At 41.3% G+C, this 26,785-nt stretch overlaps 1 protein-coding gene across 15 annotated transcripts in view; it reads left to right on the top strand.

Moving 5' to 3' along the window:
• The window catches only part of DAB1 (DAB adaptor protein 1), a 425,811-nt gene that overhangs the window by 348,722 nt on the left and 50,304 nt on the right, over positions 1-26,785 (top strand). For all 15 annotated transcript variants that reach the window (XM_071750042.1, XM_071750032.1, XM_071750039.1 and 12 more), the window contains 2 exons: positions 23,408-23,547; positions 25,184-25,282. In XM_071750042.1, the coding sequence (XP_071606143.1) occupies positions 23,408-23,547; positions 25,184-25,282 (239 nt within the window). The remainder of the gene's footprint in view (positions 1-23,407; positions 23,548-25,183; positions 25,283-26,785) is intronic.

Below are 26,785 nucleotides of genomic sequence, written 5' to 3' on the forward strand. Positions count from 1 at the left end.
ATCACGACTGAAATGATTTCTGTTGGGTATTGGGTAGAGCTCACTGCTCTGCTAATGTTTCTCTTTTTAATCTGGGGAAAATGAGAGCAGCCCTGGGAGAGCTCTTAGTGCTGCAGGTACCTTAACTTTGGTGAGGGAATTGGCCCATGAGATGTTAACAACTTCAGATCCCTGTTTTTCTTCCACCCTTGCCTCTAATTTACATGCCAGTTGAGGAAAAGCAAGTCTAAATGCAAATAAATATTCTCTAATTTTTATTTCTTGCTGGAGCAGGCAGTCAGGAGGGGATGGACATCTTTGTGGGAAAACCAAGTGGTTTTCTAGCGTAGGGCTGGAAATTTCCAAGGACATTTCTCTTTGAAATAGAGGGTGACTGTATTCCAGGGGGATTGTTACAGGGATGTTTTTGTTAATGGGGGTTTTGGATTGATTTGGTGGGCCACATGGCATAAATATCTCAATCTGTAAATCTCTCTGTCCTGTAGAAGAAAAAAAAATAAAAATCAGAAAGCTAATGTGAAATACTGCTAAGTGGAGCCTGGGGAAGGTGTTTGCATCTCCAGCTGTTTTCCTCGAGCAGATGTGCAATGGAAAGCAGGGAACTTTTGGGTGGTGGTGGGTGAGAAGGTGCCTTGGTCCTCAGTGGAAACCCAGGGAGCCACAACCATTTGGAGGAGCTGAAAATCCTGGGCTAATGGGATCTGCTCCTTCCCTGCCCTGGAGCCAGGAGCTGCTGTGCTGAGCAAGCTGCTGGCAGGGAGGCACCAGGGGAGGCAATGGGAAGAAGGATTAAATGGAACTCATCCAGGCAAGGCAGCCTGGAGCTGAGGGTCCCATTCTGGGCTCAGCTACATGCACTTCAGTTCCAGCTCTAAGGTCTGAAAAAACAATGCTGGCGTCAAAAATGGGAGCAGAAAGATGCTTTTCCATCTCTCCCATGTTTTATTTTTGACAGTCTTTCCCCCTTTTTTCAAAAAGGAGGATTTTTTTTTATAACTCTGTTTTCCTGATTGAGGATTTTCTCTTTGAGGATTTTTTTTTTCACTGTCTTTAAAAATCTCCAGACTGTATGCAGACATCATTATGTCTCTTCATATTTACTTAATCTTACTCCTTGTTATCCACACAATATTAGCAATGGCACATTTTCCTGAGCTGGTTTCTAAGTGGTGTATTTTCATGAAGGAAAAAAAAGGAGGGGTATTTTTAACAGAATAATTTGCAGGCAGGTGCTGTGTTTAATCTGGTAACCCCTGTTATTTGAATTTGGTTTAGAGTCCTTCTGTCCTGAGATGGTTAAAGGCTGGAAGGGAATTAAGGAGACCAAAGAAAGTCCCTTGACATTTTTATGTGCTGAAGTAACAGGCAGGCAATCTCGTTTTATACAATGCTGTCTTCCTGTGTGGAACAATTAGTGTTAATATGATAATGATAATTGTTTCAGTAACTTACTCTTAATTAACTATTTATGTAATAAGACACTTAAGGATCTGTCTTTAACAATTCTGAGGGGTTTTTTTTTCCCCCTTGCTAATTGCTTTCTCCATATATTTCTTCCCTGTGCTGGGGACTGTCTTCTGTTCAGCATTAACTGTGTGACATCCAGGCTTAAAATTTGGTATTGATGATCATTAATTAGCAGAAAATGGTGCACGAATGGCCTAGTAACAGGTGGGGTTCCTTCCTTTAGCTATGCTGTAATTGCCAATTGCTGGGTTTTCAGTGGAGTAATCAAGCTCTAATATAGATCCCAGCTTGTGGGGCCACCAATCCTGCCTGCTCTTGTCACCCTGCAGTTTTCAGCAGGTGACAAGATGCCCCTCTGCCTTTCAGATGGCAAAACTTCATTCTGTGCCAGATGTGGGAATGCCTCTTTGGGAGCCTTCTTTAGGCAGCTGGCACCAGTGATCAGAAAAGGGGAAAAGTGTGGAGGAGAAAAGCTGCTGGGCAGTGAGTTGTGTGAATGGCATTGAGAAGCAGGGAGGAGAGTAATGAGCAGATCATCTTCTGCATCATTTGATGCTGCTTAAATGTGTTCTGTAGGGGTATTGAGAACAGGTAAGGGGAAGATCCTGCTATGCCATGGGCTCTTTAATTAGCTCCCAGTGTTCTGCTTTGGACTTTTTTCATCTTGAAAATGTCACCTGCTGCCCTGTTTTTCCCTCATTGTTCTTTCACTTGTGCACGTGTGAGGCATATTACCAATATTTTATATTTGTAATTGGCCTACGTTTCTGTGTACTGCTTAATATAAAGTGCACATTCTCCTTTTTACTGTGGTTTATGTTTATTGCACTCACCACGTTGGTTTATGTGCACAGTGTGCTTATTGAATGTGTGGTGTAGTCACAGAGATGTTGTATTCCATTGTTAGCATCATTAGTGATGTTTTCCTCACTGATTTCCATCAAACTATAGTTTAATTTAATTCACTTCATTATTTTGCAAAGCAGTTCATGTGGGTTGGATTTCCTTTCTGTTGCTTTTAAACCCACCAGTGAGAACCTAAGTATTTTAAGCTGTGGGTTTTTTCTTTTTTGGTTTATTTTTTTTCCCTAGGATTTCTGTACTAGAGCCAATCAGTTAAAGCCAAAGACTGATAAGTGTTGCAAGTTAATTAGCACCTCAGTTCATCAGCAGTCACACTCAAATTAATACCAGAGAAAGCATAGAAGCATCTCACCTTCCACTTGCATTTAGTGAAGGTGATTTTGCAATATGTTGTGTGGTGTGCTGAGTATATTTAATATCCAGTGCTCTTATTTTTTGACCTATTTAAACTCAGGGTCTCAAGTCTTAAAGGAACTGCCTTGTTTCAGCTTGTGTAGAGAATAAGGAAGATTCAGTTAATTGCTAGGATTTATTCTGATTAAGCAGCACTAACTAATGGGTTTCTCTACTCATCCACTTGGGAGGTAGGTATTTCCTTAACTATTTTGCCTTCTTTCTAAGTACATGCAGTTTATGGCTCTTGATGGAAACAGAAGTCCCTACATGGCTACCACAGGAAAGACAACTTTAGCCTAATCAAGCCTTAATTCTCTGGATTAGTAAGGCCAAGAATAACTAAAATGCTTTGCAGAAGTGATGAGCTGTTCATAATCAGTCCATTGCATCATTAGATTTTCACTCCATGGGCTTTGCTTTAAAAAAAAAAAAATGGTGCAAAGCAATATTTCCACTGATGGATGGTATGAAAAGAAATCCTTGGAATTTGAGGGACTCGATATTTGGGGAAAGAGGGCAGAGAATTACTTTTTATTGTTGTCCCCTCAGCTGCAGTACCTCAAGGGAAAGGAGCTGCTGGGAATCACTCTTCCTTTGGAGCTGCTTGCTGTGGGAACCCTTCAGCAGGAGAAATCTGCACTGCAGAAGCCTCTGTCTGAATGTTGGCTGTGAGCAGGGCAGAAAGCCAGAAGCTCTGCAGTGCTCCTTCCCCTGCAGACTCAGAGAAAAAGTCCTTTGAGTTGCAGGTCTTCATTTTACACCCCTGCAGTGATGCTGAGGGCTGAATGTGGTGGGATTAAATCAGTACTGCCCTGCTAGATTTATATCCCTGGTACTTATTCCCAGTACTGATATATGGAGGTGGAGTATCTGAAAAGTGGAAATCAGGCCCATGTCTCTCAGGAACACTGCTTATGTCTGTGTTTGAGTTTTTAGGAGTATTCTTCAGGGGTTTTAGCATGTGGACTGTGTATATGCTTCACTGGTTTTCTTGGAGTGGAGCAGAAGGAGAGGAAATCTGAATTTAGCCTGTTGGTGGTAAGCATGCTAGAAAAAAACAGATTGGTTGCCTGCTGAAAAATAGACTTTTATCAAAATTTATTGAACAGGGCACAGGTAAATGGGTTTTTTTCTTTATCAGAGTTGATAAAATTACAATCAGAAAGATGCCCCTGCTCCCTTAGGCACATCACAGCCTTGTTATCATCTCAAATTCATCCAGCCTTTCAAGAGAGGGTTTTATTAGCTCTTCTTAATCCCCAAATAATTACCCTAGACAGAGAGTTATTTGTAGAGAACATCCAGTCTAAGGTGAAGGGATTCACAAGAAATCACAGCCCCTCATAAATTCTCTGCTGCTCAGCAACACCCTTGTCCCTGCTTGTCCTTTATCTTAAATCACAGCTGGCTCAGGCTGCTGGGGGAATGGTACCTCAGGCAAGAGAGATGCCTCCTCCCTGGGGGGATGGGGTGGAGATTTTATCCTTGTGTTTGACAAGGGGGAAGAACTTTTCGAACAGACTCTAAAAGGGGAGGGGAGACTTCTCCTAAGAGTTTACATTTTGCTCCTAAGCCAAGGGGTGCTCAGCCTCCAGAAGTCATTTGGCAGCCTGTGTAACAATCTTTGTCTCCCTCCTGTTGCCCAGGTAGAGCCTGAATGCTGCAATGCAAACTTTCAGATGTCTGAGCTGCCATCTCCTCACCCCACTGATGGAGTCCAGACCATGCCAGCTCCCAGGCCCCTCCTGGATCCCATGGGGAGAGCCAAATTTCAGAAGAACCTTTAGTTAGACCAAGACATCCCTCCCTGCCCTGCATCTTAGGTACCTGGCACCAGGCTGCTCAGCTACATTTGCCTCTAATTAAGATGAGAGCCCCAAATCCTCCTGGTACTTGTACCCTTTCCCTGGGCACAGAGCAAGGGTTCCTCCTTTCTTTTAAATATTGGCAGCACAGGCCACAGCACAGGAGGGGGAGGAGGGGTCTGATGATTGCTGCTGCTGCTGCTGCACTTTTGTAGAATGGCTTCATGATTACAGGAGTCAGGAGGTAAGAAAACCCAGCAGGTTCATTAATTCCTTCAAGTGTCCACAGTTTTCCTGAGAGCTCCTTCTAAAATAGGTTCTTAGGTTTTGAGTTTATCGTGTTTCAGAACTCAGCAAATTTTGTGGGGAGTTTTATTGAAGTGGCAGTAAAAAACAAAACTGAAAAACCCCACCAACCCATAGTTAGGCTATTTTGTGGACTTCAGAGTCGTTTATTTACTTGCTAATGAAATGCTCACTAACTGCAGGCTGCTCACACCTATTCCTGTTTTAAGGGAAAATGCCTTTACTACTGTAAACAGAGAAATTAATCATAACTGTCTTGTTCTACAAAACACACTTGGCTGCGATGGGGAAGGTCTGAATTTTTTTTTTTCCCCTTCAAATAAGGAAAGTTAAATTACTTAAGGGACTACTTAGCTTCCACTAGTGCAATTAGATTAATGTAGGAGGAATTTTGATTTATTTCCAGAGATGAATATATGTTTCTAGGTCAGTAACTCTATTTAGAACAAAAGATCTGAAGATTTCTCTGAAATAAATCCAAATGTACTATTAGGTCTGCTGCTCTCCATTTGAATGTCAGTTTAGTCTTCATCAGGATTTTTTTTGCCCTTTTCTTGCAAAATGGCATGAGTCCAGAGGTGTTCAAGTTCAGAAGTAATAAAGGAATTAGGAAAAAAGAGAAGAGGTAATAAAATGGTGATCTTCATTTGAATTGCCAGAGGACTGATGCCAGTCATCTTAAACCAGTAACATAAGTTAGGAGGGGACAGATAGGGAGGCAGTGGTGGTTACTGGCAGTAAAATACTCCTCAAAGCAGTAGAAATTAAAGTTAACAGTGACACGTTGAAAAATATGGTGATATTGAACATCTGGGCAATGAAAGAGCAGAGAGAATTCAGTCCTGATCATGTAAAGCAGTGCACAGAGAGGGAAAAAGAGCAGGAATTTTCAGTGCACAGTGGTAGGTTCTCATTTGTTAATTGCCACTTTGGAAAGACATCTGGGACTTGAGTTCTGCAAAACCAGTGAGGCTTTTTCCAGTCTTCCAGGGTCCTTTGAGCAGAAGCCACGTGGGGTGTGTGAGAGGTGATGGGAGAGGGAGCAGGGGGGGACCCTGCATGGTTAAACTATGGGACCCCTGGCCCCAGGGTGCTTTGTGTGGGATGCTTAAAGTTCAAGGAGCAGTTGGGCAAGTGAATTAAAAAAAATATCTTGGAATGACTGATTTACCAAGTTGTCCCTTTTTGCACAGGAGTTCTTGGGGTTTGGGAGGGTATTTCATGGTGGTATCACCATGATTTTCCATCCCACCAAACTGAAGGAACTTTATGGCCTTAGCATCCATCTCTTGTCAGTAGATCTCCAGAGGATAATCCATGTTTTGGTTGGCACTTATCCATGGGTGCTGTGGTATGGAAGTTCTGCTTGAGATGGTGCCATTTCCAGGTCAGGTTGTCCCTTGAACTGGGATTTTTAATATAATGAGCTGTGAAATATGTTCTCAGTGAAATGGTTGGCTTTTTATCATTAGGAGGGTGGATTTGATGAAGTTGGAGTTTGCTGCTTGTCAGATCATGAGACCCTTGGTGGAAATCAAGAACAGATTTCTGGATTTGGCCCCTTGTATGCAAACAAGAGAATGTATCATAAAAGTTGGAACTTCTGTCAACTGAAACAAAAGTGCAATATGTGCAATATGTTGCAGTGTGTACTGCTGGGCTGGTAATGTGGCTGTTGACAAACTTCATGGTAGAATTAGTAAAACTTGACCTTTGGAGAATTAAAACCAAAGAATTAGATTGAGCCTCTCTTTGAATATTCAGGATGCCATGGGAGACTGAAAATGAACTCCTGTTTCTGGTGGAAAAATATCCTCTGGCAAACTGTTAAATGTGAATTTTTAGGAGCCTATTTGTATCTATAGTAGGTTTTTTTTTAAAAAAATTCTTTCTACCCATTAGATGTTCAGTATCACATATAATGAAAGTTGTTCAGATCAGTATAATAAACTTTCTTCTTGGTAGATAAGCTACCAAAGGGACCTTATGGTAAGTGTTGGCTTAGAAAACAACCTGAAGAAGCCTTAACTTTTTCCCCTCCCCAGGAATCCTTTCTTCAGTCCTTGAACACCATACTGGGAGCCTGTCTTTGTGTGCCCCACTTCTGGCATCAGCTCCCATTTACAACCATTTTTTAGGGCAGTTGTGCAGATTTGTGCCTGAGCTAATTACCCAACAGAATCTGAATTTCCAGCCTGGTAAATTATTCTGTATGTGCCATGTGCTGTGGTTTACATGTAAACAGTTGCTGGAAAGCAAAATAATCCTCTCCAGAGAAGCAGGATGAGTTCTGAGGAATGTTCTCTGTTTGCATCTCAGGAACAGGATGGTCTCGTGTTTCAGCTTCTTGGGGGTTTCTGTAAGGTTCCCTGTTATGTACAAACCTGGTTTATTCCTCTCACCAATAATATCTATGCCATTGTAGTCTGAATACTACTCCTGAAAAATGGTTTAGGCTCCTTTTGTATTCATGATAGATTTTATGAACCTTTTTTGTTGCTGGTGATGTCAGCAGAATCTCTCTATTGAATAATGGATTAGATATTTAATCAAAGTTCTGTGCATTATTATACAACTCACTTCTTTCAGCTTTCTTCTGAAAACTGGAATTAAAAAATTTGATTTGCAATGCAATTGAGTGAACACCTGAAAAAGAAAGCTCATTTATGCATTATTGTACCTCTGTCTAACAACATGCAGATATAAAACACAAGGTGTGTATCCAGCAGCCCTTTCTACTGGAAGCCAAGGAGAGTTTTCTACATCAGTAGGAAAATAATACAAAATTCAAAATAATTTCCACTGACTCTCATCTACTTTTTTGTAGTTATTCCTACAGATGATAGTTTTAAAACATCTGCTTGTCCTGATGCTTCTTTTCTCAACATCATGAACCACAGGTGAGATGTGGCTGCAAGACCAGTTCAGGTCCACCAGACCCTCTGGTTTAGCAATTACATCTGGTTTTATTCCAAATTATGGTTTTGTCCAGCTGTCTTTTAAAACCATTTCTGTGAGTTGCTAGGATACATTTCTAAAAGTGGAAACTTTATACAATCTCAATATGAAAAAATCTTTCTATGCCACTTTTTGCCAAGATTTCCTTACAAGTTTACCCATCTTTCACAATTGTCATACAATCCTCTTTCTTTGTTTGCTATAATCAGAGAAATACTGATTATATTACTGATTAAATGGATCTTTTTTTGTCTGCTATTAGTAACTCCTTTGCTGAGCATCCCAGTGGCATTATTCTGATGGATGTTTGGTCAGCTCAAGCCTGACCAGGGCTGATCCTCTAAGTGTTGCTGGATGGGGTGGTTTTCATCAACCCATCACCTTTCTGCACATGCACACACACACATTCTGCTGTAAAAATCCCTAGTATTTCAGGTGCTGAAAAGGAGAAAGCAGATCATTTGAAATCAAGTCAAACCCATGTGTTTCCCTAAGGACAGTGCTGAATTTCTAACTAAAAAGTTTAAAATCTTTGTGAGGGCTGGGCTGAAGAGGCAGTGGCAGAGCAGCCAAATGGCAGGATCAGGGTTTGTATAATAAGTTCTTTGTCATTTTTTTTAATTTGCTGCTTGCCAAAATGTGATCCCAAGACTCCCAAGTCTTCCTCATCTTAGAGCACCTGCTTAACTTGCCTTGTCTTATCCTGGCAGGTTTTTTTTTGTATAACAGTAGTCCTTAAACTATATGGTAGAAATCCTTTTTCAGCATCTGAATTTATATTTTGTCCAATTACTTCAGGCTCTCTATTGTTGCTTTTAATATCAAATAGATTTTATTTTTGTGGTATAATATGGGGGAGAAGGAGGGAGGGGGCTGAAGAAAGAATTGGCATTTAGATTTTCAAATAATTTTTCTTAAATGGAAGTTCTGAGATGTTAGCCACCGTTGTGGTTCTTTCAAAACAGCCCAATAGGCAGTTAAATAACTGCTATGGACATAATCAACAATTAAATTATATTGGATGCCTGCAGACTCCATCAGAAAGGTCTAAGGGAAAACTATTACCAATGAAAAAAAACCCATAGCATTTAAATTCTGACATGAGAAGCAGCCAGACAAAAGGAAACAAAGATCACGGTTTGATTACCCTTGTAGAAGAACATTTAGAAAATGAATATTAGGGCCTTGGTAATTGAAAGCATTTAAAAGTGTTAATGCCTCCCTTTGCTTTGATTAGAAAGGTCACAGACAGAACATTGCTGTGTGCTGACGTGGTACCTCAAACAAGTCCAGTGGTGATGGCTGGGATGTGCTCAGCTCCTGCAGGTCTTGGAGGACTGAACTCTGGGACACAGCTTCTTGAATAGTGGCCAGAAACATGAATTTGTATTTAAAAGCTTTTATGAGTTGTTGAGGACTGAGAGTGTCAGGATATAATGATTTATCTTTTTTTTCAGGTGCAGCCTGGTTGCTTAAAGCCAAGCTGAAGGTGTGTTTATGCACAGAGGTGAACAACCAGCAAAAAGTTTGAAGTCTTGTGTGGCTTTATTGTTCAGGGACAACCTTTTAAGTAGTGAAAGCTAAAGCCATTCCTTCCTCTCTGTCCTGGAAGCAATGCATCCTATAGATTATGGACAGGTATAAGCTATATGGCCTTGGAGAACCTGCATGAGGGCTTTGTGCCCTCTGCATCTTGCTGTGAGCATTGCTCTGAGGAGAGTCTCTTTCTTTTGACTGACTAAGATGGTGCTAAAATAGCCTAAAAACAAAACATCATAAAGCAAAGAATTAAGCTCATAATTCTTTTTGCCTTAGGAATGATAATATTATGCATTTTTCAGCTCTACCTTCTGGCACTGTATTAGAAGATGAAATACAGGCTTAGGCAGCAGTTACGTGGGGAAGAAAGTTAAAATATTTTACTCCTGCCAATCCTGAAATTTTTAGGATATTTAAGAGGTATATGGCTGTTTAAAAGTGGAATCCATCGTGTGGTTGCTGATAAAAAGCAAAAGGACTGGTAAAAGGAAGGGGAAATCAAGCAGGGTGCTGTGGAATGATGAAAATGTGATCCTGAAGACCTTGTCTTTGCCTGTTCTTGTCTTCATATCATCAATTAGTCACAGGTATCCTTGGTTAGGTAATGAACTTTTGTATTTCCCAATCCTGCACAGATGTTACTGCAGCTCAGAGTCATTCCTGATCCCTCCCTGGAAAGGGTTTAGGTCTTGGTGAGCATGTGAGGGGTGTGAATCATTGTGTACCCCCCTTCTCTTCTGGTAGTTTTTTGATACTGATGGAAAGGCTTTTGGGAGTTGGGGAACTGGGGAAGCCTGAGCCTGGTTTCTTGGGTCTTGCTGATCTAAGCTTTGAGGAAAGACAAGCTCCAAGTGTGGCCTTTCCTCAGCAAGTCCATCAACAGAGCCTTCTCCATCCAGCTGCCTGTGTCCCCCTGACCAATAAAGTGAGAACTTCATAATATAGATGAGATTTAGCTGAAACTGGTCTGAATATTCAAGTGTTAATGCAGGAAAAAATCAGCCATGAGAAGGAGGGGTGAGAGTTGCTTTGCACTCTCCCACATACACCCATGGAGTGTGTGGTTGTGTTGCTCTTGTTTTCTTGGGAAAACAGACTAAAAATAATGGCAAAGAAGAAACAAAACCAATTTTGTTGCTGAATGGTGCATTGTAAGGGAAAAATATCACTCATGTCTTTGGATTACCAGAGTATTTGAAGCTGCAATAACCCAGTTGTTAGCAACCATAATTTAGATGTTTGTGGTTTGGTTGTTTTGTTGTTCTGATTTTTTTTTTTTTCTTCACATAAATATGACTTATTTGAAGTATGTTGAATTAGGAAACTCATGAATAAATATTTTGACATAATCAGAATTATATGGCTAGAAATTGACCTACATTGCATGACAGATGCTTCAGAATCCCCCAGCTAATAGCATACTAACCTGGCATAGCAGTGCCCTATCTTATACTCCACTAAGCTGAATACAGGCATTAAATTATTAGATTGTTGGGGTTTTTTTTCATGGAGATTAGACACAGTCAATTTTGTTTGTAAATGAGTAAGTTCTAGGCAAGTTATGGAGAAGGCTTTGGAGTGCAGTCCAAGGGAGGACTCGGGCATCATTTGACCAATGTTTTCAGCATGGTCTATCAAAATACTCTTAGAGAAGAACCCAAAAATGCTTGACCCTACCAGCCATCAAACAACTTGATCATTACACCAAGTAGACAATCCTACACTCTTCAGAAGATAAGCACAGCTGCAAGAGGTATAATAATATTTTTAAAGCCTGGTAATATTTTAATGATATAAATAGAGTATTTCCCCTGAGGCTGTTCTTTATGCCTGTGTTGAGTTCAGCAGACTAATCTGATCTGTGTGTCCTTAAAATTAATAGGACAAGGATTTTATACTGGTTAAGAGAACCCTGACCTCAGATTAAAAGGTGTCTTCTTTTAAGTTTATATGGAAATTTTTTTTAAACTATCTTCCCTATTATTTTAGTAAAGCACAGGTGATTAAACCAGCTAGGTTCACATTGCAGAGTATAGTTTTCAGGCTTCAGAAATCTTTGCTGTTCAGTTCTAGCACAAGAAACAGTAGTGCTTTCATTAATGAAGTACAGTTGCTTTTTATTTTTTATGTCCCTGCAGGGACCCCCTCAACTTGGTGAGGTTGCTCAGACCCTTGTCAAGCTTCACCTTGAACATCTCCAGGGTTGAGGCCTCAGCTGCCTCCCTGGGCAACCTGTTCCATTTTTCCACTTCCCTCATGTTACAGAACTTTTTTCTAACATCCAATCTAAAATCTAATTTAAAGCCATTGCCCCTCATCCTGTCCAGGCCCTTGCAAAGAGATACTGGAAGGTCTCCATTAGATCTCTCTGGAGCCTTCTTTTCTCCAGGCTGAACAACCCCAGCTCCCTCACCCTGGCTTCATAGGAGGTGTTCCAGACCCTTGATCATTTTCATGGCCTCTTTTGGACCTTCTCCATCCATCCATCCATCCATCCATCCATCCATCCATCCATCCATCCATCCATCCATGTCCTTCTTGTATTGGGAGCTCCAGAGATTTTTCCCTCATTGAGCATGCAAGAAATTTGGGGATGTTGATCATCAGATGGGCCTCCAGCTGAGGTCTTACCAGAGCAAAGTGGCAGAATAATCCATGCAGCACCAGAAACAGAAGAGTTATCCTGGTTCCTCCATGGCACTGCACACAGGAGAGATGCACAAATCCCACTTTTTTACCTCTGGAATGTGTTTTGGCACGGGGCTGTTTCACTTCTTGTTAATGCTTTGCCCAAGGGTGATTGCTGGCAGTGGTCTTTTCATTTCTGCCTCCTGCTGCCACTTTGACAATAGAAATGGCAGCAGGAGGCAAAAATGAAAGGACCAGATTGAAAGAAGCACTTTGCCACTGTTGTAATTCTGAAATTGATGGTGTTTTTTTAGCCCAAAGTCTCAGGGAAAAAAAAAAAAAAGCTGCTTTCCTCTTTGCCTCCCATTGTTTTTCCAACAGGGAGAGCTGTTCTCTGATGCTGCAGAGGCAGTGGGAGGCCAAAATGGGAATAATTTTCTTCCTGAAACATTGGATAGCAAAATGTGAACAATTTCAGCGAGGAAAGAGTGATTTGGTTTTTTGTTGACTGCTATGTGGTGAATACTGGTATTTCAGTTTGGCTGTGGAAAATAAAGAGCAGCTGTTTTCTTATTGAATTAATGTGCTCGTGGCATAATTCCTACAAATCTATTTGCTGGGGGTTTTAACATGTTGTTTTCATTCGTTTGCTTTTCCTGTGTGAGAAGAGGCTTTGTAGGGCAGGTACAGAATTCCCTTCTGAAGCCTCGTGCTGCCTCTAATGCCACAGCCCTGAGCCCAGCTTTTTGGGACAGAAACTTAGGGGTCTGCACATTTCAGAACTGCATTTTCTACATCAGAATGGCCATTAAATCTAGACATGATTGCCAGTGCCCCTAATTCCTTAGGAAGAAGGGTGCAGGGTGGGGTCTGTAGGTGGAGAATGCTTCAGCTTTTCTGCTGGGGTCTGCTCAGAGGTGTGGAGGCTTCAGTGTTATTGGGGTTCAGGGAAGTGGGATGTAAGTTGGAGAGAGCTTCAGAGGAAGCCAAGTCAGAGAGCTTGATGCTCTTTGAGATTGATGTTCCTCTTCTTTTCCCTAGAAGACCAATTCCCATGATTCAGGTGAGATTTCAGCACTGAACCAAACAGCTCATGGAACAGAAACCCAAGCACCAGACCCTGCAGTTGGCAGATGTTGTGACCTATGTTCTGACTCTTCTAACAAGTACTGGCATGAGTCTTCCATAAAATAAAAGTTCTACATTGAGAAGGAAGGTGGCTCAAGGAGCAAGGTTGCCTGGGCATGCAGGCAGGATTTCACCCCCTGTGTGCTGGCAGCACTGGTGTGTGAGGAGCCCTCAGTGTTGACAAGAGAGGGTAAAGTGTAAATCAATTAATGGTTTTATTCCTCTGCTTTGGCTGTTATGGGCTATTGCACTTTTCTTTGGGGACTTCAGTGTCTGTAATTAGTTCTCATGACTGGAAAGATTTTTTCCTCATTGAGCATGCAAGAAATTTGGGGATGTTAATCAGCAGAGCATAACCTTTTCTTAACTTACTCTTTCTTATTGTCCTGGAGAGTTGGCATTTATCTTAGGGCAGCCTAAGAGTTTGGCATTTGGATGAAGTGAACTGATTCTCCACCCTTTCTCTTTCTTTGTACATAACAGAACCTAAAACTCTTTGATAGACTCATCAGCAGAATACACTTGTAGGCTTTGAAGTGGAAATTGTGGATTTGTGTGTCTCAACGTGACTTTGGGGTGCTGTGTGTACACACATCCATTTGTCTGTGGCCTAGATTAGTTAAAGTCTAATTAAAATTGTTGCTGAAAACTACATACTGAAAGGCAAATACAGGTAGACACATAAAAGCAGGTTGTTTTTTTTCCTAAGTTCTGAGATTTTTTTAGTTCTGAGAGGATATTTACTTGACTTTGCCTTCTTGATTTAACTATTTACCCCAGTTTTGGAAAACAAGGTGAATGAAGTTTGCTAAAGGATCTTCTGTCTTTTAAAGAGGAGAATCCACAGATACCTATCCTTCTCCTTTCCCTTCTAATTGTCCAGAAAACATCCTTTTTATTCTTTAAAATCAGAAAATGGAACACCAGGTTTTCCTTGTTTCGCTTTTGGCCATTCCCCAATGGGCTTGTTGAACAAGGCTGCTATCCCCAAATGATATTTTATTGCAGGGTCTTATTTTGCTTTAAATCAGTGTAGAATTTGGAATTTTAGCTGCTTCTGCATCCAGCCTGTGCAAAGCATCTCAGAAAATGGCTTTCAAAGATTTATGAAGACTTGCGTGGTACAGAGGCTGAAAGGAAGTTTAATTAAATTCAGCTTTTGGTCATTTCTGAGTCTGAGGATGTGCCCATACACTGTCATCTCAAAGACCATCTAAGAAAATAAAATTGATAAGTGAGCCTTCTGGCTAAAACTAAAATGAGTGCTTTGTCATCTGCCTGTGGAGCAAATGTGCTCCATCACTGCCATCCCCATGTGCTTGCCCTGTGCTCTCCATCTCTGAGATTTGTCCCACATATTTAATCAAACATTATATTATACTAAGGCCTCTTCTGTAAATAATTGCATTTTTTTCCCACATTCTCACGTGTACTTCTTTGTGCTATAAAGAAATAATTTACCTTGGTTCCCCCCCAACTGCTTTGCTTTGGAGACAATAAAATGCACCTGTTATTTCCTATGAGCTGGTGTAGAGAACAAAGTGTGAAGATAAAAACTGGGCAAGTGCAATTGCAGTCACCTTATGAAGGACATCTCTGCTCATAAAGCACTGCTCCAAGACAGCAAATAATATGGAAACATCTTACTTGCTTACACAGGAAAGTTGGTTCTAGGAGTGGGGATGTGGAGGTGCCTTCCAGTACAGTAATTCACAGGCTAATAATGCCAAAAGCCATAAAATCTCTCAGTTGGAGGTTGCTGTGAATAGCAGTTGGGAAGTACTGCTGTGATGATAGTCTGAATGATGATTGAATTTTCCTGGAGAGCCCTTATCTCTGTTTAAAATTCTTTAAACCTTTAAAAAGGTTTTTAGATTTAACCGTAATAGAAGCTCATTGAGTCTTCTGTGTCCCCCTCTTTAAATGTTTTATTGTTTTCTGCAGCAATATTCTCAGTCTTTGCACTCAAGACAGGTGTTTGTGTTGCTGCCCAAACAGGGTATTTTACTTCTTTTCTCAGCAGAAGGACCAAGAGGATGGAAGCACCAGAACCTTCTCTCTCTAGTTTCTCAGCCTAGGAGGCTCATTTGCTTCCCAATGGCATTTTATTAATGAAGTACAGTTGCTTTTTATTTCTTATGTCCCTGCAGGGACCCCCTCAACTTGGTGAGGTTGCTCAGACCCTTGTCAAGCCTCACCTTGAACATCTCCAGGGTTGAGGCCTCAGCTGCCTCCTTGGGCAACCTGTTCCATTTTTCCACTTCCCTCATGTTACAGAACTTTTTTCTAACATCCAATCTAAAATCTAATTTAAAACCATTGCCCCTCATCCTATCACTCCAGGCCCTTGCAAAGAGATACTGGAAGGTCTCCATTAGATCTCTCTGGAGCCTTCTTTTCTCCAGGCTGAACAACCCCAGCTCCCTCACCCTGGCTTCATAGGAGGTGTTCCAGACCCTTGATCATTTTCATGGCCTCTTCTGGACCTTCTCCATCCATCCATCCATGTCCTTCTTGTATTGGGAGCTCCAGAGATGGATTCAATACTCCAGTTGAGGTCTTACCAGAGCAAAGTGGCAGAATAATCCATGTAGCACCAGAAACAGAAGAGTTCTCCTGGTACTTCCATGGCACTGCACACAGGAGAGATGCACAAATCCCACTTTTTTACCTCTGGAATGTGTTTTGGCACGGGGCTGTTTAAACTTCTAGGTAATGTTTTTAGATTTAACTCTAATAGAAGTTCACTGAGTCTTCAGAGTGCTTTCTGTGTCCCCCTCTTTAAATGTTTTATTGTTTTCTGCAGAAATATTCTCAGTCTTTGCACTCAAGACAGGTGTTTGTGTTGCTGCCCAAACAGGGTATTTTACTTCTTTTCTCAGCAGAAGGACCAAGAGGCTGGAAGCACCAGGACCTTCTCTCTCTAGTTTCTCAGCCTAGGAGGCTCATTTGCTTCCCAATGGCATTTTATGGATGGAAGCACCAGACAGAAAGAACTTCTCCCTCTAGTTTCTCAGCCTAGAAGCTCATTTGCTTCCCAATGGCATTCCTGGGCAAGGAGAACTCATAGGGAAAGGTGGGATTCTTGGTTGGAGGAGGTTTAAAAGGTGATTCACTGAGGTTTTGTGTGCTTATATCTTGCCAGTGTCATTTCCCATGGCAATTAATAGAGTGAACCACAATGGGGTTCACTTGTTGACCCTACATGAAGCTGTCTGTAGATAAAAGCACTCCAGAAGACATCTTGCAGACTTTTTAGGAGTTTCTCTGTTAGTTGATTAAAGGAGAAGTTTGCATTTAAATTGTACTCCTACTGTAACCAAGATTTGGTATTGGGTCATTGTATAGAGAAAAGAGGTACTTATTCCCTATAAAACTTTAAGATGTTTTTTAAGTTGTATTCCACCTCCATAAGCAGATTGCATCTCATTACATCAGTAAATTTTTTCAGTTGCTAGGAATTGTTCTTTATGGATGAAATAAAGTATGAAATCCAGAGTAAATCTTCATTTAAAAGGCAGCAGTGATAGCTGGTGCAAGCAGATCCTGCTGCAAATGTACTCTGATCTCTTGAGATGAATTCTAGATCTTAAAATTAAGCCCTTAAATAACTCTTTTGTTAACAAAAGTGTGAAAAATGGCTAATTGCAAGAAACTCACTAGAGAAATCTGGTTATAGGCTGCTTGTGGTAGCACCAGAGGTCAAATTATGTGCACCTATACTAGATAGAATGTGTTTTCTTTTCTAAAATGTGAAAGGAGGAATTGGGACTTTACTTTTCTGTGTCAGATCTCAAGGTGCAGCACTGCCAAATAAATGATGTGGCAATTCCAAGTTTTATTCCTCTAGCAGAAGAGTTCAGTAACTACATTAATAGGTAGGAGGATGTGGGAATTGGAGGAGGCTTTTCAGTTTTAAAATCCCAAATAAACAGGATGCACTGGATTTCCTTATGATCCTGAAGAAAAAATTGCATTCTTGAGGTGTTACAGTCTTGGTAGCAAGATAATCTTTGATAGTTTTGAGCCCTCTGTGTCAGACTTGTGGGTTTGTGAAGCCACTGAGAAAAACAGGGAGGATAATCTGAGCTTTTCATGATTCCTTCATGAACTTCTGTTTAATTGCTGCTGTTCTGAAACATATATATAATTACGTATAAGTATTTTCTCTTTAACACCTGCTTATCTATTTTTTTTTTCCTAGGGAAATCTGTAGTTGATTAAAATTACCATGAATTCTCTTCAGATAATTGGTATCAAATGAAGCTGGGTGCCATGTGTGCGTGTGTATGTGTACATAAAATTATGGATGCATATATATGTGGACATAGAGGGGTATAAATGCACAGCTAACAGGAAATATCTTTAATTTAGCAATTAATTCAGTGGGGGGGGGCATCCAGGAGGTCATTTTGCACCACAGCGTTTTGTATCTTCCACTATAAAAATGCTAATTGTCCCCAGGAAGATGTGGGCTGTTTGTAAGTGTGTGTGTGATTGTTTTGCAGCCCTGCAAGATAAAAGGAGGTGTCATTTCAGGTTTGTAATTTGAATGTGTGATGGAAAGAACTTTGACAGTTTATTAGTTACAAAAGGGGAAAAAAAAAAAAAAAACCTCACCCGAAACCAAAGACAGTGGAGATCTTCAGCAAATTGATTGCCAGGAGCATGTTATTGACGTTGAGGATAATATCATTATGTATTTTACAGTCATAAAATCAAGAAATTCAGATTATGCCCCGAGGGCTTCACACATTTAAATAAAGGATATAGCCATTTCCAGGGCTATTGGTTTGGATTAGCGGGTGCTGTGAGGAATGTGGAGTGTGTTAGAAAAAGGGAGGGAAAAAGCAACAATGTGCTTACTGCAGAGATGCTCTGGTTCCTTTTCTTTTCCTATTTATGGAATACACTTACAGATCCCCTGGGAGAATAAACAGCATTTAAGTGTTAGCATATCCACACGGTGTTAGCTTGGTGCTCTCTTAAGCTAGGAGCCAAAATGAAGTGTAATCCTTGGCTTGCACCATGAGCTGGGGATGAGTCTTCTTGAAACACACAAGACACAGTGCCTGGGAAGAAAACCTGGAGAGCTGCAAAGTGAACAGCATTAGGAGGAGTCAGGTAACCTGAACCAAACCCAGCTGTCCTTCATGTCAGAGTAAAACAACAACCCCATGGGGAGCTCCAGGCTGGGCACAGAGTGGCTGAGAGCAGCCAGACAGAGAGGGACCTGGGAGTCTGGATTGCCAGGAAGCTGAACAGGAGCCAGCAGTGTGCCCAGGTAGCCAAGAAGGCCAATGGCATCCTGGGCTGGCTCAGGAACAGCGTGGCCAGCAGGTCCAGGGAAGGGATTCTGCCCCTGTGCTCAGCCCTGGGGAGGCCACAGCTTGAGTCCTGTGTCCAGTTCTGGGCCCCTCAGCTCAGGAAGGAGATTGAGGTGCTGGAGCAGGTCCAAAGGAGGCAACTGGGCTGGTGAAGGGATCCAGCACAGATCCTCTGAGGAGAGGCTGAGGGAGCTGGGGGTGTTGAGGCTGGAGAAGAGGAGGCTCAGGGGAGACCTCATCACTCTCTCCAACTCCCTGAAAGGAGGTTGGAGCCAGGGGGGGGTTGGGCTCTTTTCCCAGGCAACTCTCAGCAAGACAAGAGGGCACAAGAGGTCTCAAGTTGTGCCAGGGGAGGTTTGGGTTGGACATTAGAAAGAATTTCTTTCCAGAGAGGGTGATCAGACATTGGAATGGGCTGCCCAGGGAAGGGGTGGATTCTCCATCCCTGGAGATATTTCAAAAGAGCCTGGATGTGGCACTCAGTGCCATGGGCTGGGAACTGCAGCGGGAGTGGAGCAAGGGTTGGACTTGATGATCTCTGAGGTCCCTTCCAACCCAGCCAATTCTATGATTCTCTGAAAAGGCCTGAATGGCAGGTGATGGGCTGCTCTCATGGTCATGCCTTGGGAGCAGCTCCCTGAGAAGGTCCAGGACCCACTGCTGGTGGGTGGGAGCCAGGGAGTCCCCACCTCTGATTTTCAACCCAGGCTGCTGTGAACTGCAATTTCTGCAGTAGCTTGTCAGCCTCTTGGGCTGTTTACCAGATCCAGCTCAGGGCTGAATGGACCTGAGGTACTTGGGTTAAGTCCTTGGAGGCTGGGGTTGAGGATTGCCTCTGGCTTGCTCTGCAGAATCTGAGTTTAATTAAGGTATGGTGCCTTGAATAAAAATGAGTGTGTTAAAAACCTCCTTTATTAGTGTTGCAGCATATTTAGTGAGATGGATAAAATACTTTTACACTGATGCTGATGATAAACCTCTCTCTTCTTTAGATGCAAGCCCAGAAGCACATTGCATCACCCAGCCCTGGGGATTTATTGTTCTCTTAAAAAACTGTTGAAGTCCAAGTGCAATGTCACAACTCAGCAGCAAAGGTCACGTTTTCCCACACACACAGGAGCAGAGGCTCCAGCTGGAGCACAATATGGCTTAAAGGTGAACAGTGACATCTATAGAAGTAGATGAAATAATTACTGTTACATTTTAAGGGCCTCTGAGGATTATAAATCTATATACTGCAAACAAAATAGTTCTTTGCTTGTGTCAACAGGGGCTCATTTTCTAATTAAAACTGATCACCTTTCTAACCTGAATTAGTGTGACATTGTTAGTGGTTTGGGTTCTGTTGCTGTTCTTGCATTTTTTCTTAGTTTGAGGCATGAGAATCCAGTAGCTTTTAGGGTTTTTTAATAATATGGTTCCATTTTGGATGGTGGAAGGGTTGTGTTGAGTTGTGAGCAAATGCTTGGGCTGTTTCTTATTGAAAGATATTTATAAAATCATTTCAGAGCAAACCATTGGAAAGTACTCATTCATCTATAAGTTTTAATACAAAAAATTTTACTTAGGATCATTTTAGTGGTTCTAGTCCTCTGAAAAACACTGGGCAGATGCTTACCTGCACAGGGTACTCTGGACAACTGGGGTGGGCATCAGTTGCTCCCCTGGCACAGCTTTGAGTTTTCTCTCAGTGTTTTTTTCTGAGCCAAAAAATCCTAAAAATTACATCTCAGGAAATCTGTGTTGTAGAAAGAAAGAGTTGTCATTAAACATGCTTCTAATTTTTGCTGGAGATTATGGGCTTGTAGGGATCAGAGACTTCTTTATCTTTAGTTTTCCATAAAATCTTCACAGTTGGTTTATGAATGTCCCTGTCCCTGCCCTTGAGATGTCATTTATAGTTTGAGGAAGGCAAGCTGAGAGTGAAAGCCCCAACATTCAGTGTCTTGTTATTCAGATAAAAGCTCCAGCTGGAAGTGCAGCCTCCAACCAGGATAATCCAGGCTGGGACCAAGCATAGGGGGTGGCTGGAGAACCAAGGGTGGCAGCAGATCTCAGGGACTTGGGAAGAAGAAAATATTGACCCTGGTTGATCCATGGTAAGAAAAGGGCAGGACTTTTCTGGATGGGTTTCTGGCTCAGCTCTTTGGTTTAGTGGTGTAGTGTTAGTCCTCTGCCTCCTCTGAAAAGCTGAAGAATTACAGCCTCATAATTCAGGCATCTTTTATTTATGCTATTTCAAACACAAAAGGAACTTTGTTCAAGAGCTATCGTTAGAAAAAACATTTTTAATGATGAAATTATGAGGAGAAGCCAAGGAACTGGGGTTGTTCAGCCTGGAGGAAAGGAGCTTGGGGGTAAGACCTTGCTCTTTTCAACTAACAGAAAGGAGGTTGGAGTGAGGGGAGTGTTGCCTTCTTCTCTGAAGGAACAAATAGTAGAACAAGAGGAAATGGCCTCGAGTTGTGCCAGGGGAGGTTTAGATTAAATATTAGAAAAAAATTCTTTACTGAGAGTGTTGTCAGGCCCTGGCACAGGCTGCCTAGGACAGTGCTGGAGTCAGCATCCCTGGAGATGATTAAAAGCTTTGTAGATGCTTTGCTGAGGGACCTGGTTTAGTGGTGGCTTTGGCAGTGTTGGGGTAATGATTGGACTTGATCTGAAAGGTCTTTTCCAACCAAAATGATCCTATAATATGTTAATGAGAGTCTGGACTATGGGCCTTGTCCAATGTGCAAATGAATTACCATGACACATAAATCTCCCACTTCCTGAGGGCTATCAAATCAACCACTCTGACAGTGTTTGTCACATGGTCATTTTCCAAACGGGTAAAAATTTTTGTCAGCACTGGTTACAGCACCAAAATTTGGAAATAAAGTGTGGGTGTAGATCAGGGGAGATCTGGATACACACTGAGAAATGGTGACTCTTGCAGGTGGCTGGTTTATAGCATAGGGCAGTGTGTTTGTGCCTTCTCTGTGCTTTTTCATGGGACATGGGCTCTAGGATTTTATGGATGAATTTGTGTCTAGTAATTTGCAGTTTCCAGCACGGTTTAAAACATCCACATGGTTTTTCAGGTTGCTGGTTTTTCCCAGTCATTTATCCCCAAAACATTTCATTGTACTTAATCTGGGTCATAATTGACATGGGACTTGTGCATAAGCAAACAGAGCCACAGGTTGTGTTTGAATGGGCTGTTCAGGTCAGGGATTTAGTTATGTGCAGCAGAATAGCTCATAGGTTGGAATAAGAATAAATGTTCAAACCAGGAAAGGAATGGGAGGTCTCCATATCATGACTCAGACCCAGGAAACACCCTTGGACACATCTATGCTCGTGCAATATTCCTGTTTATAGGCAAGATGAAAACTGTTGGCAAAAAAGCTTTTGAAACTGGACTTACTGCAAATGAAATTGATATTTTTGTAAGTGTAAAAGCCATGGGAAAGCCCACTGTTAACATGGAACTTTGTTGTGTCTCCAGATGTTCCCCCTCCTGCCCCACTTGGGAGCTGAAAGTGGAAAATGGTTTTGTGTTGTTTTTAGCTGATGGTGCCAACATCTGCCTTGGCATTTTATTGGGTATTTTCACTTTGAATCAAATATAGCTTTGAGTTTCTGATTTCTCATTTGCCTCTCATTTTTTAAAAGTAATATAAGAGCAGATCTTCTGTGCAGCTGTAAAGAAGCAAATATAATTGATTTTTTTTCAGTGGCTAAATTGGACCTTTTAAATAGGAATCAAGTGTGGAGAAAATGTGAGCCCAAAATGTTCAAACAGAGGTGGCTAATACTAGATTCTTGCCTAGGGTTAATTTATAGCAGGCTCCAACTTTCTATTAATTTTGTGCAATAGCTGGAAGGATGGGGCAGAGTCTGTGACAAGAGTTCCTATGTGGTACCAGGATACATTTTAGCAATGTCACTCTGTGTTTAGGTGAATTTTCTGGTGGAATCTATTGGGTCCAATAAACTTCAAATTGTTTAATATCTCTCTCACTTTTTTTTTGTTTTTTTCCCCTGCTTCTTTGTGCCTTGGATGTTGGTTGGTTGGTTGCAGTTATTTACAGTTCACTGCTGGGGTTTTTTTGACATCTGAGGAAGAAGTTCCAGAGACAGCTGCAAAATATATCTTTAATCAATTTTTGCAAGGCTGATTCCCCAACTAACATAATTTTTCCAGCTAAGACATGGTATAAACTCTTCTCCAGATTCTCAGGGAAAAAATCTTCTTGACAAAACTGTTCCTTTCATGAATTGTTGTAGAGTTATCATTGTTCAAGCAAGTCTGAGAATTGCAATTTGTGTACATTGAGCCTATCAGTACTGTGCTCTCTTGCCCCCTGATTGCTCTTTTATTAAGCAACACCATGTGCTATTTTTTCAACTTCTTGGTGAGTCTGGGAGAGCTGCCATTGCTCGTTGTGTTTTCTTTTCTGTAGGTCTATAAGCAGAAAGAATAGGACAAGGAGTCAGTATTTCTTGGGTGGGGGAGGTTAGACCAGCAACATTCTCCAGGAAATAACATCACTGGGGTTTGCATCATCCAGGCTGTAGCTGTAAATATTGCTAATAGTGGGTAGATGAGGCAGTATAGGAAGAAATGTTTCTGTTAGGGTTTTGGTGTCAGAATGAAGAATTCTCAAGTGTATTGGGAATCAAACAACCCATACGGAACACAAGTTTTCAGATCCAAGAGGTCTGATCCAGGGCTTCTCTCTCCTCTTTGCAAACCTCATTTGTGTGCAAATTTCCTGCAGAAGATTTTGTGTGGCAACAGTTCCACTGGGAATTCATCTGAGGAAGTGAGGCCGAGAGGTTTCATTCACCTAATGCTTTCCTCCTAATGCTATTTAAATGTTCACACGTGTAGGTATCGAGGTAGGAGTTACATCTAACTTGCCATATTATTCCAAGTGTTTATTCCTTTCTTTTTCCCTTGCAATTATATGAATGTCCTCGTTTTCCTTGTGTCTTTTCCAGGTCAGGATCGCAGTGAAGCCACTTTAATAAAGAGGTTTAAAGGTGATGGTGTCCGATACAAAGCAAAACTGATTGGGATAGATGAGGTTTCAGCTGCACGAGGGGACAAGTTATGCCAAGACTCCATGATGAAGCTCAAGGTACAGTGGAACTTTTAATGTTTAATCTTAATTTCTGCTTCAACTTTTGCTCATTCTCCTTTCATGACCCCCCGAGTCACACTCTGGTTAATTATGGATTGAAATCAGTCAATTTTACATGAACCCAGGGCTGGTGTTGCTTCTCCCAGTTTAATTTTAATACATTCTCTCTGAGGTTGGTTGTTACTCATGATTGACACCACTGCAATTTGTCCACAAATTATAAACAACATATCTGCACGTTGAGTAATTTTATTAGGCAAAAGGGGAGATAAGCCACCAGGAAGAAAAATGATTTATCAGAACATTTTCTACTACTACTGAATGCTACTCAGCTGCCTTTGAGTGTTATCTTAACTTCTGTTGGAACAGTTAAGGGGTGAGTGAGGTTGAGGGGTGTAGGTAGCCAGATACAGGGAGAATTGATGTGTCCTCCTTGGGAGGACCATGTCTTACACTTGGAACAGCAGCACTGATGGGTTCCAGAATCAGGAGACAGTGTGCTGAGGGGACAGGGAAGATGAAGAGGATTCCCTGGAGTTTTGGGAAAGAGATGGAGCAGTGACAAAAAAGCAGCCTTTGAGTAGGCTGCAAACTTGGAGAGCAGACAGTCTGAGAGCACAAGTGGTGTGGGAGGGTGAACGCTGTGGGACGTGCCAGACGTCTCTGTTTAGCTCAGCCTTTTCTTAAAACCCTCAAAGAGCCTGAGAGCTCTCTGAAGGAAGCATCATTTAAGGAGCCCTGGGAAAGGTGAAGAGCTGGAGTGGTTGAGAAGGAAGGAGAGGATGTTTTATTCTTGAGTGTAGTTTGGGTTTCCCCCCCTGCCCTGCAGGGCTACGACTTAGGGCTAGGAGTAAATGGTTGGGAGTGTTTTCCTCCCTTTGCTTTTTTTTTAATTTTTTTTTTTTTTTTATTTTTCCCTTTGATTTTCATGTTTGTTCAATGGAAGGAACAAACTCATGAGTGTCTTAAAACATTAATTATTGGGGTTTCAATTTATTTACTGGTGCAGTTGGTTACGTTTAACCTTATTTCAATGTTAGTGGTCAGGGCAGGCTCTTAAGAAGGTGGAAATAGAAGTGATTATTACACTTAGTGTGGGAGATGCACATCAGCAAGTTCACTTAAAAAGTAAAAGCCTGAGATCAGGAAAAAAAAGGGCCCTTAATAGAAGTTTTCTACATCAGTGGCATAATTTGGTTTTGAGAAGAAGATGCATTTATAAAAAAAGCTCCATTTTCTTATTCCAAATGTTTGCCTATGAAGTGAGCTACAGTTGTTGGGGTTTTTTGGTTTGTTTTTTTTTCCCTTTACTTCTTCTTGGTATTTTTTTCCTTGAAAAGAAAACGAAGCAGCTTATAGCTAGGAAAATGACCTTCAGCTTCCATGAAAACAAATTTCAAGGAGGATTAGCTAGTGCAGGGGTTGGAAGTGGGAGCATATTTGAAATGCTCTCTGGGTAGCATAGAGAGTACCTTGAAAATGGGAGGAAGCCAAAAGTAAGAGGGGGAGTATTCCTAGAAAGCTCCTAAGTTTTCCTAGAAAAGTAGTGAGCTGTATACAAGCAAATCTTTGTGTTCTGCTGTGGCAGCTGGAAGAGTAATGAAAGCATCCACCCTGTTTTTTGTTTCAATAGGGAATTGTTGCTACAGCTCGTTCAAAAGGGGAACATAAACAAAAAATCTTCCTAACAGTCTCCTTTGGGGGGATCAAGATCTTCGATGAAAAGACAGGGGTAAGTGAAATAATCACCTGGTGGAACAAAACTGAATCTTTTCATGGATCTTTCTAAAAAGCATTTTCTGGCTGGGCACTAATATTTCACATGTGAAGCACCTGGCAAGCTTGATAATGGGGTTATCATACAGCAAAGCTTTAGGTGACTGAGGTGTAGAGTGTAGAATGAGGATCTGGTTTTATTATAAAATCTTATTATATCTTTATATATATATATATATTTATATATCTTTATTATCTATCTTATTATATCTTTATATCAATCTTTATTATAAAATCTTGCCCTGGCTACTTCTCTAGAACCACCTGAACACACAAGATGCTCCTGATGTGCATCAAGAGTCACAGCTTTGAGTCCAGAAAGTGTCAAGAAGGGATTTGTTTCCCTTCTGCCAGATAAAGAATTGCTTCCTGGAAAAACCAGCCCACTTTTTTGTTTGTAGAAGCCTTCAGCAGTCCAAGGTGCAGACTGGATATGGATTTTCTCATCCAGCCTGGACCCATCTCTGGGCTGATACCTGAAAGACTGAGGTTGCTCTGGTTGAGAAGTTGCAGGGAACCTCCATGCCTAACACAATTTTCACCACAGCAATATCACGTTTGATTTTATTTTTTTTAGATTGCTCTGAAAGAAGAAACCTAAGCAAAACATTATACTACTTAGATCTAAAGAGACAACACACAAACTGTTTTAATCCTAATTAAGAAGATTTTTGCAGCAGTTTAAGCTCTGCCTTGAATTTTAAAAAGCTCTTGATTTAATCTTTTGAAAGATTAACTATTTAACATGATGCCAGAAATAAAACCCTACTAATGATAGATGAAATTATCTTTGCCAGTTAATTTATATTATTAGAAAATCAATGTCATTGAGCTCACTGATACATAATACAAGTAGTTAGTCATGAAAAGCTCATTTGGAATGTGTTTTGTACAGCATGAGTAAAGAATTCATACAAAAGCAGTGTTGAAGGGAAGGTTGCTGAAGTTACAGCCTGGGCTCTGAAGAAAAGTCAGGACTGGGGCTGGCAGTGCTGTCCTGGTTGTGTCTTTTACCAAAGAGATATTAGGGTAGTCCAGAACTCTGAGATGAGGTGACAAGCCATGAGATGAAGCCAGAGAGTACCAGCTTCATCCAGTGTACAGAACAGAGTCTAATGCCCTAAAGAACATGGTAATGTTTTGTTTTCTTTGTCATCTGCAAATTGCACTGAGGCCACAGTTGCTTTCCTCAGGCTACTGTCTTTTTCTTGAGGAAAAAGAACAAGAAAAAACATGAGACTTGTCCTGTGGCACTCATCCACAAACATAGGATTAATTTTTGTAAAATAAAGAGGGAAATGGAGATGCTTTTGGAAACAAGTGTGGTTGGGCCAAGTTGTCTTTCCTGCAGCATCCTTCACACTCTCCTGTCTGCAAGTAGTGAGGTGGAGACATGAGAATAACTCTTTCATTTCATAACTGACACCCAATATTCTAAATCCAGCATAACTACATCATC

The sequence above is a fragment of the Heliangelus exortis genome, chromosome 8, assembly GCF_036169615.1.
Source record: "Heliangelus exortis chromosome 8, bHelExo1.hap1, whole genome shotgun sequence".
Lineage (NCBI taxonomy): Eukaryota > Metazoa > Chordata > Aves > Apodiformes > Trochilidae > Heliangelus > Heliangelus exortis.